The 17,957-nt window shown below is 43.4% G+C and overlaps 1 protein-coding gene across 1 annotated transcript in view; it reads left to right on the top strand.

Annotated features, from left to right (window-relative positions):
• Positions 1-17,753, top strand: part of BMAL2 (basic helix-loop-helix ARNT like 2) — a gene marked incomplete at both ends in the record, with an annotated part of 51,696 nt that extends 33,943 nt beyond the window's left edge. Inside the window, 8 exons of the mRNA XM_080704943.1 lie at positions 7,114-7,354; positions 8,649-8,755; positions 8,911-9,061; positions 11,047-11,105; positions 13,117-13,225; positions 15,012-15,087; positions 15,354-15,456; positions 17,593-17,753. Of these exons, the coding sequence (XP_080561069.1) occupies positions 7,114-7,354; positions 8,649-8,755; positions 8,911-9,061; positions 11,047-11,105; positions 13,117-13,225; positions 15,012-15,087; positions 15,354-15,456; positions 17,593-17,753 (1,007 nt within the window). The remainder of the gene's footprint in view (positions 1-7,113; positions 7,355-8,648; positions 8,756-8,910; positions 9,062-11,046; positions 11,106-13,116; positions 13,226-15,011; positions 15,088-15,353; positions 15,457-17,592) is intronic.
• Between the last annotated feature and the right edge of the window lie 204 nt (positions 17,754-17,957).

Here is a 17,957-nt window from a genome sequence, read left to right as displayed (position 1 = left end):
CGCTTGTAATCCCAGCATTCAGGAGGCTGAGACCAGAGGATCGCGGTTCGTGGACAGCCTCAGCTACTTAGTGAGGCCCTTTCTAACTCAGTGAGACCCAGTTTCAAAATAAAGAATTAAAAAATAGGGCAGGGGGTGTAGCTCGGAGCTTGAATGCCCCTGGGTTCTATCCCCAGACACTCAAAAAAAAAAAGATATTTTTATGGAGATATATGTTATACATGCGCGCGCGCGCGCACACACACACACCAACTTTTTTTTTTGTATTACTGGAGATTGAACCCAGGGGAGCTACAAGATTCAAATTATTTACAGATTTCGGTCCGAATTTCTTGATAACCACTTAAAATGATCATCACTCATATCGAGTTAGTAAGTACTTTTCCTGTGCCAAATACAGTACTAGGTGCCTTCTGCTTGTTTTGTTTGTGGTACTGGGATTGAACCGAGGGACATTTTACCTCTGAGCTCAAGCCCAATTTTATTTATTTTTATTTTGAAGCAGGTTTTTTTTTTTTTTTTTGGTACTAGACATTGAACCCAGGGGTGTTCTACATCTGAGCTACATTCCTTTTTTTAATTTTTAATTTTAAAACAGGGTCTCACTAAGTTGCTGTGATAACCTGAAATCCTTCTCTCAGCCTCCCAAGTAGTGGGGTTACAGTTGTGCGCTACCACACCTGAATTGTGCTAAGTGTTTTAATACTCACGAAAGCACCTTTAAAATTTTTAATGCTGAGGATCCTAGGCCCAAAGCATGCTAGACAACTGTCCTACTACTGAATTGCACACTCACCCCATGAAAACACTGTCCTTATCTTTGTTTCCAGTTCTCATTTCATGCTCTCTCTCACAACAGACATTCTGGTAGACAGGCTTTGGGCAGAGTAGGGAGTACCCAGCTCTGAACTTTAGGGGGTTTTAGTGTCAGGTGTGCCACTTAGCAACTCTGCACCCTTAGGCAAGTTCCTTTTAATACACAGAAAATGGGTGTTACAGAATGAACCGTGTTTACCCAAATGTTTATATTGAAGTGTGACACCTGTGTGTCTGTATGTGTCTGTATTTGTGGTTAGAATCTTTAAAGAGGTGATTAAGGTTAAACAAAGTCATAATGGTGGAGCCTTTGTTCAGCATGACGTGTGTACTTTCAAACTTTCCTGATGGCTCTGGTGAAAACTTTTAGCACTAAAAGTTTTAGCACTGCTTTTTTTTTACTACAAGCAGTGAGCGTGACATTCTTGTCTTGTTCCTAGTCTTAGAGGGAATGCTTTCAGTTTTCTTCCGTTCACTATGAAGCTGGCTCTGGGTGTATCATATATAGCCATTAAGCCAGGTGTGGTAGTACACACTTGTAATCCCAGTTCTTGGCAGGCTGAGACTGGAGGAACACAGCTTCGCAGCCAGCCTCAGCAACTTAGTAAGACCCTGTTTCAAAATAAAGAAAAAAAAATGGGGGGTGTAGCTTGGAGGTAGAATGCCCCTGGGTCCAATCCCCAGTAATTAAAAAAAAAAAAAATTGGTGTGTGTGTGTGTGTGTGTGTGTGTGTGTGTGTGTGATAACATATATCTCCATGATTATGTTTAGAGATGATCCTTCAAATGTATTCAGAGATATAAAGAAAAATAAAATAATAGCATTTGCAAGAAGATGGAAGGAACTAGAGAACATTATGTTAAGTGAGATCAGTCAAGCACAGAAAGAGAAGGGGCATATGTTTTCTCTAATATGCCCAAGCTAGGGAGCAGTGGTAATACCAGAGGGCCTCCAGATGATGGAGGGGAAATCTCAGCAAAGCTTGAATGGAAGGAGAGGAGAGGAAGAAAGCTGAGGTTGTTCAATGGAGGAGCTACATGCCAATATGTGTAATAGAATACATACAACATTGTTAACCTGGACCCTCTCTATTGGGGGTGGAGGTAAAAGGAGGGGGAAGGGCATGAAGCACAATCTAAATGTACACCACTCTCAATATGTTCCACTTATAAAAAAATAAAAATTAAATTAAATTAAAATTAAAATTAAAAATCAAATGTATTCAGGGCTTCTATTGTGAAGGGATGTTGGATGCTATCAAATGCTTTTTTGTATTCACTGAGATGATCACATGATTTTTTTGTTGTTTATTCTGTTTTTGTGATGTGTTACTTTGATTTGGGTATGTTGAACCATCCTTGCATGCCTGGAATGAGACCAGCTTGGTCGCAGTGTATGATCCTTTGTGCTGTTACACTTGATTTGATAGCATTTTGTTGTATATTTTGACATCTCCGTTCATTAGGGATGTGGGTCTGTAGTTGTCTGTTTTTGTTGCGTCTATGTTAAATTTGTAAATTGCATAATTCTGTCCTCATAGAATGAGTTTGGAAGGAATTTCCTCCTTTTAACGTCAGTGAAATAGTTTAAAAGTATTGGTTAGTTCTTTAAAAGTTTGGACAAATTTGTCACTGGAGCCATTTGGTCATAAGCTTTTCTTTGTTAAGTTTTTTATTATTGTTGTTGTTGTTGTTTTAATCTCATTCTCAATATTGGTCTATCTAGTCAGGTTCTTTATCTTTTTTGTTCAATTTTGGTATATCATATATGTCTATAAATTTGTATATTTCTTCCAGTTTTTCTAACTTGTTAAAATATAGTTTTTCAAAGCAATTTCTAATGATTCTCTTACGTTCTCTGGTATCCATTGTGTTTCTTTTTTCATCCTTAGCTTTATTTCTTTGGGTCTTTTCTCCCTCTGGTTAGCCTAAAGGTTTGTTCATTTTGTTGATTAAAGAATCAGCCCTTTGTTCCACTGATCTTTTGAATTGTTTGGATTCTATTTAATTTATTTACTATTTCTTCCCTCATACTAATTTTGGGATTGTTTTCTTCTGGCCTAAGTCCTTGAGATGCATAAGTAGGTTGTTTAAAATCGATCTCTCTCTCTCAATTTAGGCACCCTTTTTTATTTATACTTTTTATTAGTGCACTGTAATCACACATCATAGTGACATTCAAACTGATAGAAGCATAGACGCACACAGTTCTTGGTGCGTTTCCCTCTCCATCCCACCCAGCTCCTCCTCCCGTACGTGTAGTGATAACCTGCATATAGTGTTGTAAGATTATTTGAACTGTTAACTTCCTCGGTCCTCCTTTTTCCCGTCCAAATTCTCCCCTAATCCCCTTCCGCTATTCTACCATCTCTCTCCACATTACTTAAAGTCCTTTTAAGTAGGAGTATTGTAGAATTTTTCAGGCAGCATCACTTGTGAATCTGCAGAAATGCCCAACTCAGTGCATCATCATTATTATTAGAACTGAGCTCATGAGTACTGTACCTCTGACCTCCATCCCCGGTCCTCTTTTTACATTTTGAGACAAGGTCTCACTGTTCCCCAGGCTGGCCTTGAACTTATGACCTTCACGCCTCAGCCTCCTCAGTACTTGAGTTCAGAGTGTATACCACCACGCCTGGCAAGCCATTATATTATTATTATTATTATTATTATTATTATTATTATTATTATTATCAGTACTGAGGATGGAACCCAAGGGCATTCTACCTCCGAGCTACACCCCCAGCCCTATTTTATTATTTTGAAACAGGGTCTCACTGAGTTACAAAGGGCCTCACTAAGTAACTGAGGCTGTTTGCGAACCACGATCCTCCTGTCTCAGCCTCCCTAATGCTAGATTACAAGAGTGCACTACCACGCCCGGCTCATGCCTTATTATTTTTGACTACCATCCATTTTTGTTAGTATGAATGAAACCACTTATTAACGTTTGGTTTTGTGTTAAGGCTCCTGTGTTGAAAGCATGGTCTCCTGCAGAGGGTTCAGGGGTGGCGTCTGTTGGGTGTAGGACACCAGCTCCTGTGCACTGCTTAGAGGCCTCACCTCTGTGTATCAGCTACTTCCCCTGCAGCCTCTGTACTGACCACATCTGGCTGCTCCGGCCTCCGTTGGCACACGCTGCCCTCTGGGGCAACATCTTCTGTATTCCTCCCTCCTGCCCTGGCAGCTCCTGTTTGAACACCTTCTGTGATGGAGCACTCACCGCCGTCACACAACGCCCAGGACAGGAGCAGCTCAGAAACAGAGCTCTGGAGCCGGCCTGTCCTGACAACAGGGATAATAGGACCTCGCATTGGACTGTGAAGAAGACGGGATGAGTAACACATTTAAAGCACTCAAAACAGCCGGGCATGGTGGCGCACACTTGTAATCTCTGCGCTTGGGAGGCTGAGACAGGAGGATCGCACAGGTTCGAAGCCAGCCTCAGCTACTTAGTGAGGCTCTCAGCAACTTAGTGAGACCCTGTTTCCAAGTAAAATATAAAATAGGTCTGGGAGTATAGCCCGGAGGTAGAAATGAAATGAAATAAAATAAAATAAAGCACTCAAAACTGCAATACAGAATTTTCAATGGATCTTTGCTGTTATTAGCTGCTATCTTAGTTACATTAAATATTTTATTGTGGTAACAATCTTCCCAAATCATGCCAATTTAATCTTTCCTAAACCTAATCATAAACAACTATGTTAGGATAAATAAATAATAGTCTTTTCAGGAGACAGGCACAGTAATATCAGTACTTGGGAGGCTGAGACAGGAGAATCAGAGGATCGAGGCCAGCATCCTGGTAACTTAGTGAGACCCTGTTTCAAAATAAAAAATAAAAATAGGGCGATACACAAAAATAGTTTTTTTTAAATCAGGCTTTATCCCCCTGCTTTTTAAACTTTAAAAAGAGGATAAAAGGAATGCCAGAAATGCCACTCATCTTTTATGCCTTTGTTGTATTTCATTTTTTTTCTTAAGCACTTCCTGATATCTGAGCATATGGATTATTTCTGGGTTTTTATTCCAATAGAACTGTTTGGCTTTCTGTTTCCTTTGAGTTAATTGCTTGGGATTTTTATGAAGAGTGAAGTATTTTCTTTCTTTCTTTCTTTCTTTCTTTCTTTCTTTCTTTCTTTCTTTCTTTCTTTCTTTCTTTCGCAGGTCTGGGGATGGAACCCAGAAGCATTTGACCTCCAAGCTACAACCCCTGCCCTATTTTTTATTCTTTATTTTGAAACAGGGTCTCACTAAGTTGCAGAGAGCCTCACTAAGTAGCTGAGGCTGTCCGCGAACTGCGATCCTCCGGTCTCAGCCTCCTGAATGCTGGGATTACAAGCGTGCGCCACCACGCCCGGCAAGAGTGAAGTATTTTAGTCAGTTTTTATTTTTATACCTTTTATTATAAGTATCTCCAGGCTGGGTGTGGTGGTGCAGGCTTGTAATTCCAGCATTCAGGAGGTGGAGACTGGAGGATCACGGTTCACCGACAGCCTCAGCTACTTCGCAACTCAGTGAGATCCTGTTTCAAAAAAAATGAAAAAATACTAATGGGAGGTGTAGCTCAGAGGTACAATGCTCCTGGGTTCTATTCCCATTACCACAAAAAAAAAGTATCTCCAAATGTTCCCTAAAATTTTTCTTTTTCAGTACTGGGGATGGAACCCAGTGGCATTCTACCTCCAAGGTACATCCCCCAGCCCTATTTTTTATTCTTTATTTTGAAACAAGGTCTCACTGAGTTACAGAAGGCCTTGCTAAGTAGCTGAGGCCGTCCTCCAGCCGCGATCCTCCTGTTTCAGCCTCCCAAATGCTGGGATTACAAGTGTGCGCTGCCACGCCAGGCTCCCAAAAATATTTCTATAATCTACTATGACCGTGTATATCTACTAACTATTATAAGTACTAACATAGGAAATTTAGGAATGTATGCATAATGATTTCAGCGTCCTTTTTTAAACTTTTGAATATAAATTGTCATATATAAAAAATGAATCAATTGAAGACAGTACCATAGCCGGGTATGGTGGCGCACGCTTGTAATCCCCGCGCTTGGGAGGCGGAGACAGGAGGATCGCACAGGTTCGAAGCCAGCCAAGCACGCTGGCTTAGGAGACCCTGTTTCCAAATAAAAATATAAAATAGGTCTGGGAGTGTAGCCCGGAGGTAGAAGGACTTCCAGGAACCCCAGTACCACCAAAATAAATAAATAAATAAAGACAGTACCATGAAAGACATGACATTTAACTTTTTCTAACAAATGTTAATTTTAAAAACTGAATTGGAAGCCAGGCGTGGTGGCACACACCTGTAATCCTAGATGCTTAGGAGGCTAAAGCAGGAAGATCTCAACTCTTGGTTAACTTAGCGAGATCCTGTCTCAAAATAAAATGAAAAGGGCTGGGGCTGTAGCTCAGTAGAACACTTGCCAGCACATGCAAGGCTATGGGTTCCAGTCTCAGTACTAGAGAAAAAAAATCTCACTTGGAAACATATTAAGCTATACTTAATCCTAAATTAAACCAGTCTGTTAGCTTTCTGACATACATAATTTAGCTCCTGAGAAAAATAACCCATCAAGAACTAAGTTGTTGAGGCTGAGACAGGAGGATCCAGGTTCGCAGCCCACGTCAGTTACTTAGTGAGGCCCTTTGCAACTCATTGAGACCCTGTTTCCAAATAAAGAATAAAAAATAGGGCTGGGGGTGTAGCTCAGAGGTAGAAAGACCCTGGGTTCCATCCCCAGTACTGTTAAAAAAAAAAGAATAAAGTTGTTAAGCCGGGCATGGTGGCGCATGCTTGTAATCCCAGCATTAGGGAGGCTGAGACAGGAGGATCACGGTTTGAGGGCAGCCTCAGCTACTTAGTGAGGCCCTTTGCAACTCAGTGAGACTCTGTTTCAAAATAAAGAATAACAATAGGGCTTGGGGTGTAGAGGTAGAATGCCCCTGGGTTCCATCCCCAGTACCCCCCCACACACAAAGAATAAAGTCGTTCAAACGAGGCACGGTGTACACCTGTATAATACCAATACTTTGGAGGCTGAGACAAAAGGACTGCAGGTTCAAGGCCAGTCTTGGAAATTTAGCAAGACCTTGTTTCAAAACAGAAAAATTAAAAAGGCAGGGGGCAGGTAGTTCAGTGGTATAATGGATTCAACCCCGAGTACCACTAAATACATACAGACTTCCATGCATATACACATACATACAGTTGTTGGAGAAATTACTGATGCTTTTTTTTATGTAGTTCTCTTCACCTTTGACATTTCTAAAATGTTCTTATTAGATCATAGAAAATTCTGTACCATCCACTGCACTGGTTATTTGAGAAGCTGGCCTCCAAATGTGGTTGGAATGGAAGAAGAAAGAGACAGAAAGAAAGACAGCAGTCGTTTTACCTGCCTGGTTGCAGTTGGAAGATTACATCCGTATGTCGTCCCACAGAACAGTGGAGGAATTAAAGTGAAACCAACCGAGTTCATAACTCGGTTTGCAATGAATGGGAAGTTTGTCTATGTAGACCAAAGGTGAGCATCTCTGTGCGTGAAGACTAGAGTTCATTTGAGGGTGTTAAAGATGAGGTTTGGCCGGGCGTGGTGGCGCACGCTTGTCATCCCCGCGCTTGGGAGGCGGAGACAGGAGGATCGCGCAGGTTCGAAGCCAGCCGCGCTGGCTTAAGAGACCCTGTTTCCAAATAAAAATATAAAATAGGTCTGGGAGTGTAGCCCAGAGGTAGAAGGGTTTCCAGGAACCCCGGTACCACCAAAAAAAAAAAAAAAGATGAGGTTTGTCTGGGCACAGTGACACACACCTGTAACCCCAGTGCTTAGAAGACTGAGACAGGAGGATCACAGGTTTGAGATCAGCCTCAGCAACTTAGCAAGGCCCTATTTCAAAATAAAATAAAATGTGGATGGGGGTGTACCTCAGGGGTAGAATGCCCCTGGGTTGAATACCTACTACCAAAAATAAAAATAACATTAAACAGCCGGGCGTGGTGGCGCACGCTTGTAATCCCCGCGCTTGGGAGGCAGAGACAGGAGGATCGCGCAGGTTCGAAGCCAGCCGTGTGCGCTGGCTTAGGAGACCCTGTTTCCAAATAAAAGAGTATAAAAAATAGGTCTGGGGGTGTAGCCCGGAGGTAGAAGGGCTTCCAGGAACCCCAGTACCACCAAAAAAAAATAATAATAACATTAAACAAAAATAGATGTGGCACAGGGCACAATGATGCACACCTGTAATCCCAGTACTTGGGAGGCTGAGACAAGAGGATCGTATGTTCAAAGCCAGCCTCAACAACCTCGTGAGGCCCTCCACAACTTAGTGAGACCCTCTCTCAAAATAAAAATAAAATAAAACAAGGCTGGAGGAATAGCTCATAGGCAGAATGCCTCTGGGTTCGATCCCTACTACCCCACCACACACACACCAATGGTGCGGTTTAGTAATAATGCTGGATTTTTTTTTGTATTTAAGGCTTCTGAGCAGAAAATATGTGAAATAATAATATGGATATGTTAATAAGTTTGTTCAAGCCCAAACGTATACTTGAAAAACATTTCTTAGCCAGTGGTGCAGAGACGGTGTGGTTGCGGCCAGTGCCTCCCTGGTGAATGGTAGTGGGGTCTCTCCTGGTTGTGTGTGGGCCCTGCTGGGTGTTTATTTTGCAGGTCTAGCCTGGGGCGGGGGTCGATGAGCATGGGTTACCTCCCTCCCCCGGCCCAGGCCCCTGCCCTACTGTCCTGACCATGAGTGGTCTCTGAGTATTCTGAAGGGAGGACATTCACCAATTCTGAAGTTTACTTTGAATTTTAAAACCAGGGCAACAGCGATTTTAGGCTATCTACCTCAGGAACTTCTGGGAACTTCTTGTTATGAGTATTTCCATCAAGATGACCACAGTAATTTGACCGACAAGCACAAAGCCGGTAGGTGTGCACGGAGGGGGCAACTCTGGGGGTTATTTTTTTTTATTACAGATTCAACTCTGAATTTCTTATTGCTGTTAAATTGGAAATTTGAATTAATCCTTGAAGAACTAATTTTTACACTAGTATGCTGATTATTATCTTTTCTCATTAAGTTCTGCAGAGTAAGGAGAAAATATTTACGGACTCATACAAATTCAGAGTGAAAGATGGCTCCTTTGTAACTTTGAACAGCCAGTGGTTCAGTTTCACTAACCCTTGGACCAAAGAACTGGAATACATCGTGTCTGTTAACACATTAGTTTTGTAAGTTATTTTTTTGTTAAGACCTTTATGTTACTTTCTAATGGGTATCTTTGCTTTTTTTCCTTCTCATTAGAAAAATGTGAAGAGAAAAAAACAGCATTAAAAGTATATGTCCAGACAGGCCTGGTTGCACATGGCTGTAATCCCAGTACTCGAGAGGCTCAAACAGGAGGATTGTAGGATCAAGGCCAGCCTCAGGCGCTTAGTGAGGCTCTCAGGAATTTAACAAGATCCTGTTTCAAATCGAAAAATAAAATAGGGTTGGAGATGTAGCTCAGAGGTAGAATACTGAGTTTAGTATTTGTTAACACACACACAGTGTGAGACTCTGGACTTGTATGAGTACTTAAGATACCTGCAGCTGTCCTTGGTGTCGCCGGGGGATTGACTCTAGAACGTCTCACTTACCAAAACCTTAGTGTTCTCAGTCCCTTATGAAGTGGTGTAGTACTTGCGTGTCAACAGCACTTTGACTCCTCTCTCGAGATCTTAGAAACCTCAAGTGATGTAAATGCTGTTAAGTAGCATAATAGTTAAGAAATAATGACAGGAAAAGTCCGTAAACAGTATAGACAGAATTCTTTTTCTAAAAGGATTTTGTGTGTGTGTGTGTGGGTCTGGGGATGGAACCCAGAGGCATTTGACCTCTGAGCTACACCCCCTGCCCAATTTTTTTTTATTCTTTACTTTGAAACAGGGTCTCACTGAGTTGAGAAGGGCCTTACTAAGTAGCTGAGGCTGTCCGCGAACCGGGATCCTCTGGTCTCAGCCTCCCAAACGCTGGGATTGCAAGCGTGCGCCACCACACCTGGCTGTATTTTCTTTTTTTTACACTGGTGATTAAACCCAGGGGAATTCTACCTCTGAGCTACACCCTCAGCCCTACTTTATTTATTTTTTTATTTTGAAATAGATCTCACTGAGTTGCTGAGGTCGGCCTCAAATCTGCAATCAGCCAGTCTCAGCCTCCCAAGAACTGGGATCACAGGCGCGTGCCACCGTGCCTGCTCCAAATATGTTTGATCCGCAGTTGGTTGAACCCACATTGACCTGGGTGCTGAGGACCAACTATTTGATTGGCATGAGTTCTCTGAATTAAGCTAAAAGTTCCCTCCTTTATAACATTCTCCTTTTTATTTGGTGTAATGTATGATGGTAAAAGAATTTTCTTCCACTGGGCATGGTGGCGCAAGCTTGTAATCCCTGGGCTTGGGAGGCGGAGACAGGAGGATTGCGCAGGTTCGAAGCCAGCCGTGCTGGCTTAAGAGACCCTGTATCCAAAAAAAAAAAAAAAAACATAAACTAGGTCTGGGAGTGTGGCCCAGAGGTAGAAGGGCTTCCAGAAACCACAGTACCACCAAAAAAAAAAAAAAAAAAAAAAGAATTTTCTTCCTACTCTTGAGAGCCCTGTCTTGTCCTTAAATGGTATCATTGTTAGAAATTGCTTCACCCCCCTCCCCCATTTCTGCATACCCATCTTCTAAGCCCAGGTACCCTGTGTGACTGTGCAGGGAGTGCCCAAAGCCCCGTCCAGGTGTTGCTTGGCAGGGCCGGTCTGTAGCCTGAAGGAGGAGCCAGCTCTTCATGACTGGCCCAGTGTGCTAGCCAGACCCTGTTCTAAGTTTTATTTTCTCTAAGTTTCTTTTTTGAATCGCTCTAAGGTTGTATTAAACCAATTCTGTTTCCTTATTTGCAATATTTAGATAAAAAAAAGCACTAAACATTGTGTGCCTCCAGTATTACCTGCCAACCCACCCTGACAATCTTGCCTTTGTATCACTAGGACATGAAGCAGCACGCGGTTTATGCGGTAACGGGGCATTTGGCAAAGGCCCCGGCACTTGATCTCTCTGGTGGTGATATTCACAGTATGTGCGCATAAATGGGCCAAGAATTGGTTAATCAGATATATAAAGCTTAATGTAGTTGCTGTAGCACTTTCCTCCACCCTCGGGGGAAAACCTCTCAAGTTGTTTCTTCCTTAGGGGCCACAGTCGGAGCAGGGAGACACTGTCATCTCAGCACAGCTCTCAGTCATCAGAAGGTAGGCTTGAGTCTTAGATGGCAAAAGACACATAATAAGACACACGTTAAGATTATTACTTAAGGCCAGGTGTGGTGGTCCATGCCTGTAATCCCAATACTTGGGAGGCTGAAACAGGAGGTTCGATGACATGTTTGAGGCCAGAATCAGCAATTTAGGAAAACCCTATTTGAGAATAAAGTAGGGCTAGAGGTATAGCTCAGAGGTAGAATGTTTCTGGATTCAACCCCCACTACCAAATAAATAAATAAATAAATACAAGTATTACATAAAGCCAGGCACAATGGTGCGTGTCTATAATCACTTGGGATTCTAAGTACTTGGGAGGCAAAGAAAAGAGGATCACAGGTTTGAGGCCAGCTTCGGCAATTTAGCAAGATCCTCAGTAACTTAGATGCTGTTTCAAAATAAAAATAAAAAGGGATGGGGGTAGCCAGGCATGGTGGCACACATTTGTAATCCCAGTATTTGGGAGGTTGAGACAGGAGGATCACAGGTTCACAACCAGCCTCAGCTACTTAGTGAGGCCCTCTGCAACTTAGTGAGACCCTGTTTCAAAATAAAGAATAAAAAATAGGGCAGGGGGTATAGCTTGGGGGTAGAATGCCCCTGGATTCAATCTCCAGTAACACACACACACACACACACACACACACACACACACACACACACACGTTGGGGTATAGCTCAGAGTTGTAGAATGCCCCTGGGTTCAATCTACCGCATCATATACACACCAAAGATTATTAATATTATCATGAGCTGGGCATGGTGGCGCACGCTTGTAATCCCAGCTCTTGGGAGGCTGAGACAGGAGGATCGCACAGGTTCGAAGCCAGCCTCAGCTACTTAGTGAGGCTCTCAGCAACTTAGTGAGACCCTGTTTCCAGATAAAGTATAAAAATAGGTCTGGGAGTATAGCTTGGAGGTAGAAAAGCCTCTGGGTTCCACCCCCAGTACCACACACGCACACACACATACACACACACACACACACACACACAATATATATATATATATATATATATATATATATATATATATATTATGAAGGGTTTTTTTTTTTTTTTGTCTTGGGGGGATTTCAAGAGGAAATTTGAAAACTTCTTTGGGTTGAGCTATAGCTATCCCAAACTTAGGTTAGAAGCAAGGGACAAGTTAAAAAGGAAACAGATACTATATGTGGAACATCTAGGGGTGTATGTGTCCCTTCAGAGAGCCCACGGCGCCCTGTCCCTGCCTCTGTTAGAACCTTACATTGCGTTGCAGTTAGTCGCGTGTTGGACGGGCTTCCTGCTGGACTGTGTGTCCATGAGCAGGAATGGTGGGGTTTGTTTGTTTGTTTTTTATGTCGCTGGGGATTGAACCCAGGGGCATTCTGCCTCTAAGTCATACCCCCAACCCTTTTTATTTTCATTTTTTCTTTTGAAACAAGGTCCCACTAAGTCGCTGAGAGTCTTCCTAAATTGCCAGCGTGTTCTCAAGCTCGCAGTCCTCCCGTCTCAGCCCCCAGGTCCTGGGGTTCCAGGCGTGCTCTGGAATGGTGTCTTTCTCCCTAGCGGCCAACATTCTTCCTTGGCCATGGGGTGCTCATTAAATATCTGTTAGTCAAATTCAAAGTTTTAAGGGATGGTTCTTACTTATGTATGCTAGTTTCCCACCACAGGACAGTATTCATTTATTATTTGCATAAATAAAAATGTTGGGGAATAGGAGCAGTAGCATTGCCTTGGCCCCGGTGTGTGGCTAAGCAGAAGGGTTGTCTAAGGGTCCAGGGTCACGATCACGCCCCCAGCAGCTTCCTGCACATCACGGGTATCTCAGCACCGTGAGTTGTGTGTGATGTGAGCATAACATTTTCTCGCATTTTAGGGTGTGTCTAGTCTCTTCCTTTTAAGAAGAGCTGGGAAATTATTTGAACTGAAAGATAGTAACCAAACTGACATACTTTTTTAAAGTCCTAAATTGATTATTTTCTTAAAAAAAATTTTTTTTGTGCTATGTTGCTTAGAATCCTCCAAACAGTCTTGTATCAGCGTGCCGGGAACACCTGCCGGGACGGTACCTGGTGCTGGTAGTATCGGGATGGACATTGCAAATGAAATCCTGAATTTACAGAGGTAATGCTTTATTCTTGCAAATATCTTTACAAGTAAAATGATCATATTTACAAAACCAATACTTAAAAATCAGTTTTTCTATAAGCAAGCAATAACCAGCTTACTAATATAAGAGATGATCGCTGCTGTAGTAGCAACAAAAAAGATAAAATATTTAAGTTGTCAGTTTTATAAGAAGTGTCCAGAGCTAGGGATGCAGCTCAGTCCTAGAGCCCTTGCCTAGCACTTACCAGGACCTGGGTTCAATTCCCAGCACTCGAAAAAAAGGGGAGAGGGTTGCAGGCATGGTGGCACCTCCTGTAATCCCAGTACTTCGGAGACTGACAGGAGGATTGCAAGTTCAAGGACAGCTTCAACAATATAGCAAGACTCTCAGAAACCTAGTGAGAACCTGTTTCAAAATAAAAATAAGAGCCGGGTGTGATGGCGCACACTTGTAATCCCCGCGCTTGGGAGGCTGAGACAGGAGGATCGCACGGGTTCGAAGCCAGCCTCAGCCACTTAGTGAGGCTTTCAGCAACTTAGTGAGACCCTGTTTCCAAATAAAATATTAAAAAAAAGGTTTGGTAGTATAGCCTGGAGGTAGAAAGCCTCTGGGTTCCATCCCCAGTACCACGAAAATAAATAAATAAATAAATAAATAAATAAATATAAAAATAAGAAACGGACGAGGGGCCAGGCGTGGTGGCGCACACTTGTATTCCCAGTGCTTGGGAGGCTGAGACAGGAGGATCGCACAGGTTCGAAACCAACCTCAGCTACTTAGTGAGGCTCTCAGCAACTTAGCGAGACCCTGTTTCTAAATAAAATATAAATAGGTCTGGGAGTATAGCCCAGAGGTAGAAAGCCTCTGGGTTCCACTCCCAGTACTATAAGGAAAAAAAAAAGGGGATGTGGTATATCTCAGAGATAAAATGCCCTGGAGTTCAATCCCCAGTACAACAAAACGAAAAGGAAAGGAAAGGGGAAGTGTACACACACACACACACACACACACACACACACACACACACACACGGGTCAGCCAAGCACTTCACAGTGACTGTCCTGTGGAAAATCCCCAAAACAGGTCGCCAGGCTCTGCATTTTTGTTTTGCTGCCCAAGGCATTTCGTTTGTGTCCATTTCTTCCTCTATAATTTCATCATCTGCTTTCTTGAGAATGAAGACATAGCGGTATGTTTATGCCATTCTGTTCTCTGGGTATGCGTCTCATTGATTTTATCCTTGGAGATGACCTGTTACAGTAAAACTGTATCTTCCACTTAAAAATGATAATAGAATGTAAATAAATCTTCCTTTACTCTCAGTTCTACCATTTAATGTCTGGGAAAACTTTTTTTATTTTATTTTTGTGTGTGTGTGAGAGTCCCCTTTGACCCTGTGCCCTGTCAGCCTGTTACTTTGTTTATATTAATAGGTGACGTGACTAGCTGAGAGCCTGTATCTCAATGCTTTATTTTACTGTTTATGGTGGAGTGTCTTTCAGCAATCCATAGTCAAAAACCCGGTTTCAAAATAAAGAATAAAAAAAAAAATAGGGCAGGGGGTGTAGCTCGGAGGTCGAATGCCCCTGAGTTACATCTCCAAATCCACAAATAAATAAATAAATAAATAAATAATAAATCTCGTGCCTAGCAGTCAGTCTGATTGTAAAAGCTGTCAGGATACGTGGTCTCAAGTTCATTGCTGTATTTTTATTAGTACAGTGTTATGTATTTGGAGAAGAAAACTTCCCTCGAGAAACATATAAACAGAGCAGATGTTCTGTGTGTCGTTTTTTAAAGGTCACAGTCTCCATCCCTCGGTGGTTCGAGTCCAGGAGACCTAATGAAAGACAATCACGCTGTGAACTGCGAGGACGTAAGTCCCCTCAGGACTGACAGTCAGGAAATGAGTGAGGACATCTGTCCCTTGGATTATTGCTCCTTGCGGAGAAAAGGACCCATTCTGGAAAAATAATCAGAATCGCTCTGGCCCCTCCGCAAGCAAAGTTTAGGAGTAGTGTTGGGTGAAGGCGGCCTCGCTCGGCCCGCAGGAGCTCCCGGGAGCTGGGCCCCCTGGCGATGATGGTGGGGCCGCATCAGACAAGGAGGAGCCTCCCTGACCTTACCATCCTGTCCTTTCAGACATTGAGTAAGGAGTTGTTCTCCCTGAGCCCTTCCGAAACAGGGGCGCTGGAAGCTGCCGGGCCAAAGCAGAGCGCAGCCCTCGGCCACGAACCCCTCCTCGGTAAGCCGTCTCTGGGCTTTCCTCAGAACCTTCCTTCCTCCTCATCACTGTTTTCAGGCCCTGAGGATTTTTTTCTTTTCTTCTTGGTGCTGTGGATTGAACGCAGGGGCATAGTGCCTCCAAGTTACACACCAGCTTTATTTTATTTATTTATTTATTTGTTTGTTTGTTTATTTATTTATTTATTTATTTTGGAGCCGGTCTAAGTTGCTGAGAGCTTCACAAAACACTGAGACTGGCTTCGAACCTGCAATCCTTCTCTCTTTGCCTCCCAAGTACTAGGATTACAGGAAAGAAAAGTATTTTAAAACCAAGATTATGTGTCTGTGTGTGAGTGTTAGTTCATTCCTGGGGATTGAATCCAGAGGTATTCTACTTCCAAACTATACCCCAGCCCTTAATTAATTAATTAATTAATTTACTTATGTACTTACTTTTTTTGGTTATGTGTGGTACTGGGGTTGGAACTCAGGGGCATTCAACCTCCAAGCTACACCCCCAGCCCTCTTTTTTATTCTTTATTTTAAAACAGGGTCTCACTGAGTTGCAAAGGGCCTCACTAAGTAGCTGAGGCTGTCTGAGAATCACGATTCTCCTGTCTCAGCCTCCCAAATGCTGGGATTACAGGCGTGCACCACCACACCCAGCTTACTTACTTATTTTTGAAAGAGGGTTGTTGAGAGTCTCCCTAAATTTCTGAGGCTGTCCTCACATCTGATCTTCCTGTCTCAGCCCCCCCAAGTACTGGGATACAGGCATATGCCAACATGCCCAGCTCTGAATTCCAAATACAGTGATCGCACTCTTGCTTTTAAAACATATATAACTTAAACCAAGCATGGTGATGCTGAGGCAGAAGTTTCCCAGGTTCAAGGCCAGCCTCAGAAACCTAGCAAGACCCTGTTTCAAAGTCAAACCAGGGCTGGGCGTGGTGGCGCACGCTTGTAATCCCCACGCTTGGGAGGCGGAGACAGGAGGATCACGCAGGTTCGAAGCCAGCCTCTCTGGCTTAAGAGACCCTGTTTCCAAATAAAAATATAAACTCTCAAATTCAATTAGAACCTGATATCCAGAAAACAGTGAGCTGGATGTGGCGGTGCATATCTGTAATTCCAGTACTTGGGAAGCTGAGACAGGAGGATGTCAGATTTGAGGCCAGCCTCAGCAATGTAGCAAGACTCAGCAACCTAGTAAGACTCTTTCAAAACAAGAAATAAGGCTGAGGGTATAATTCTAGATAGAATGCCCCCGGGCTCAATCCCTAGTATCCCCCCACCAAAAATGAAGAACAGTTAGTGAATCTTCATCTGTGTTTTAACCCTCAATTTCTAGAACTTTTTCCTATCTCCAACTTAAATCTCATTTCTATGGTTTCTCCTTATTTCCTTTTTTATTGAAAATCTGGTGAACTACCCTCTATTTCAAAATTTAGGGAAGATGGGAGATGATACTTTTTGTCTCAGCCTTCTCACTTCAGCATTAAACAAATGGCACTTCTTCATGAAGGAGATTAAGGTTAAACTTGTCCTTCAGGTCTCTCTCTCCCCCTCTCTCCCTCCCTCTCCCCTTTTCCCTCCCCCTCTTTCCCTCCCTCTTTTCTTTTTCCTCTCCCCTTCTCTCCTCCCCCTCCCTCCTCCCCTCCCCCTCCCTCCTCCCCTCCCCCTCCCTCCTCCCCTCCCCCTTCTCTCTTCCTTCCTCTCCCCCTCTCTCCCTCCCTCTTTTCCCTTTCTTCTCCCCCTCCTCCCCTCCCCCTCCTCCCCTCCCCCTCCTCCCCTCCTCCTCCTCCCCTCCCCCTCCTCCCCTCCCCCTCTTCCTCTCCCCCTCCTCCCCTCCTCTTCCTCCCCTTCCCTCCCCTCTAACTTGGAACTGTCTCAGGCTCTGTGCCCGTCAGCAGTGTCATCTTCTATTAGAAGACAGAGCCTCGTCACTTCTGTGCATCAGATGAGTTAAGTGCAGCTGATCTGACAGCAGATTGTCATAAAAATAGGTGACCCATTTACAAGCACGTCAGCCTCCTGCCGTTGAGGGCGCGCGCACGCCTCCTGGAAGCGCACCGCGTGGTCTTCTTGCTGGCTCTGCCATTTCTGAGAGTCATCTTGCTTGCATCTCTGTGAGTGTGATGGACCACTTTTATAGACTGCCTGTGCTTGAATTCAGTAGGTGACGGTGCCCCGCTGGACTTCGATGCCCTGTGTGACGGCGACAACACAGCCATGGCCACCTTCATGAATTACTTAGAAGCCGACGGGGGCCTGGGAGACCCCGGGGACTTCACTGACATCTCATGGACACTCTAGCACTTGACGTTATCTCCAGAAATGAGAAACATTTTAAGTGTTTCATTGACAAAACACTGTCAGTTCTTCAATACCGTGTTGATGCTGTTCTAGTCTTTTATTAAAGACTACCAAGTTTTATAAATTTGCACCTTATCCTCACAAGGATAGGGGGCATTTCATGTTTTCCTCCAAAGAGAACTGATCAGAGTTATTACAAATCCC

This window comes from Muscardinus avellanarius, assembly GCF_963383645.1.
Source record: "Muscardinus avellanarius genome assembly, chromosome: 11".
In the NCBI taxonomy this organism is placed as follows: Eukaryota; Metazoa; Chordata; class Mammalia; order Rodentia; family Gliridae; genus Muscardinus; species Muscardinus avellanarius.
The sequence above is the reverse complement of the archived record's forward strand: the minus strand, read 5'-3'. Positions and strand labels throughout refer to the sequence as shown.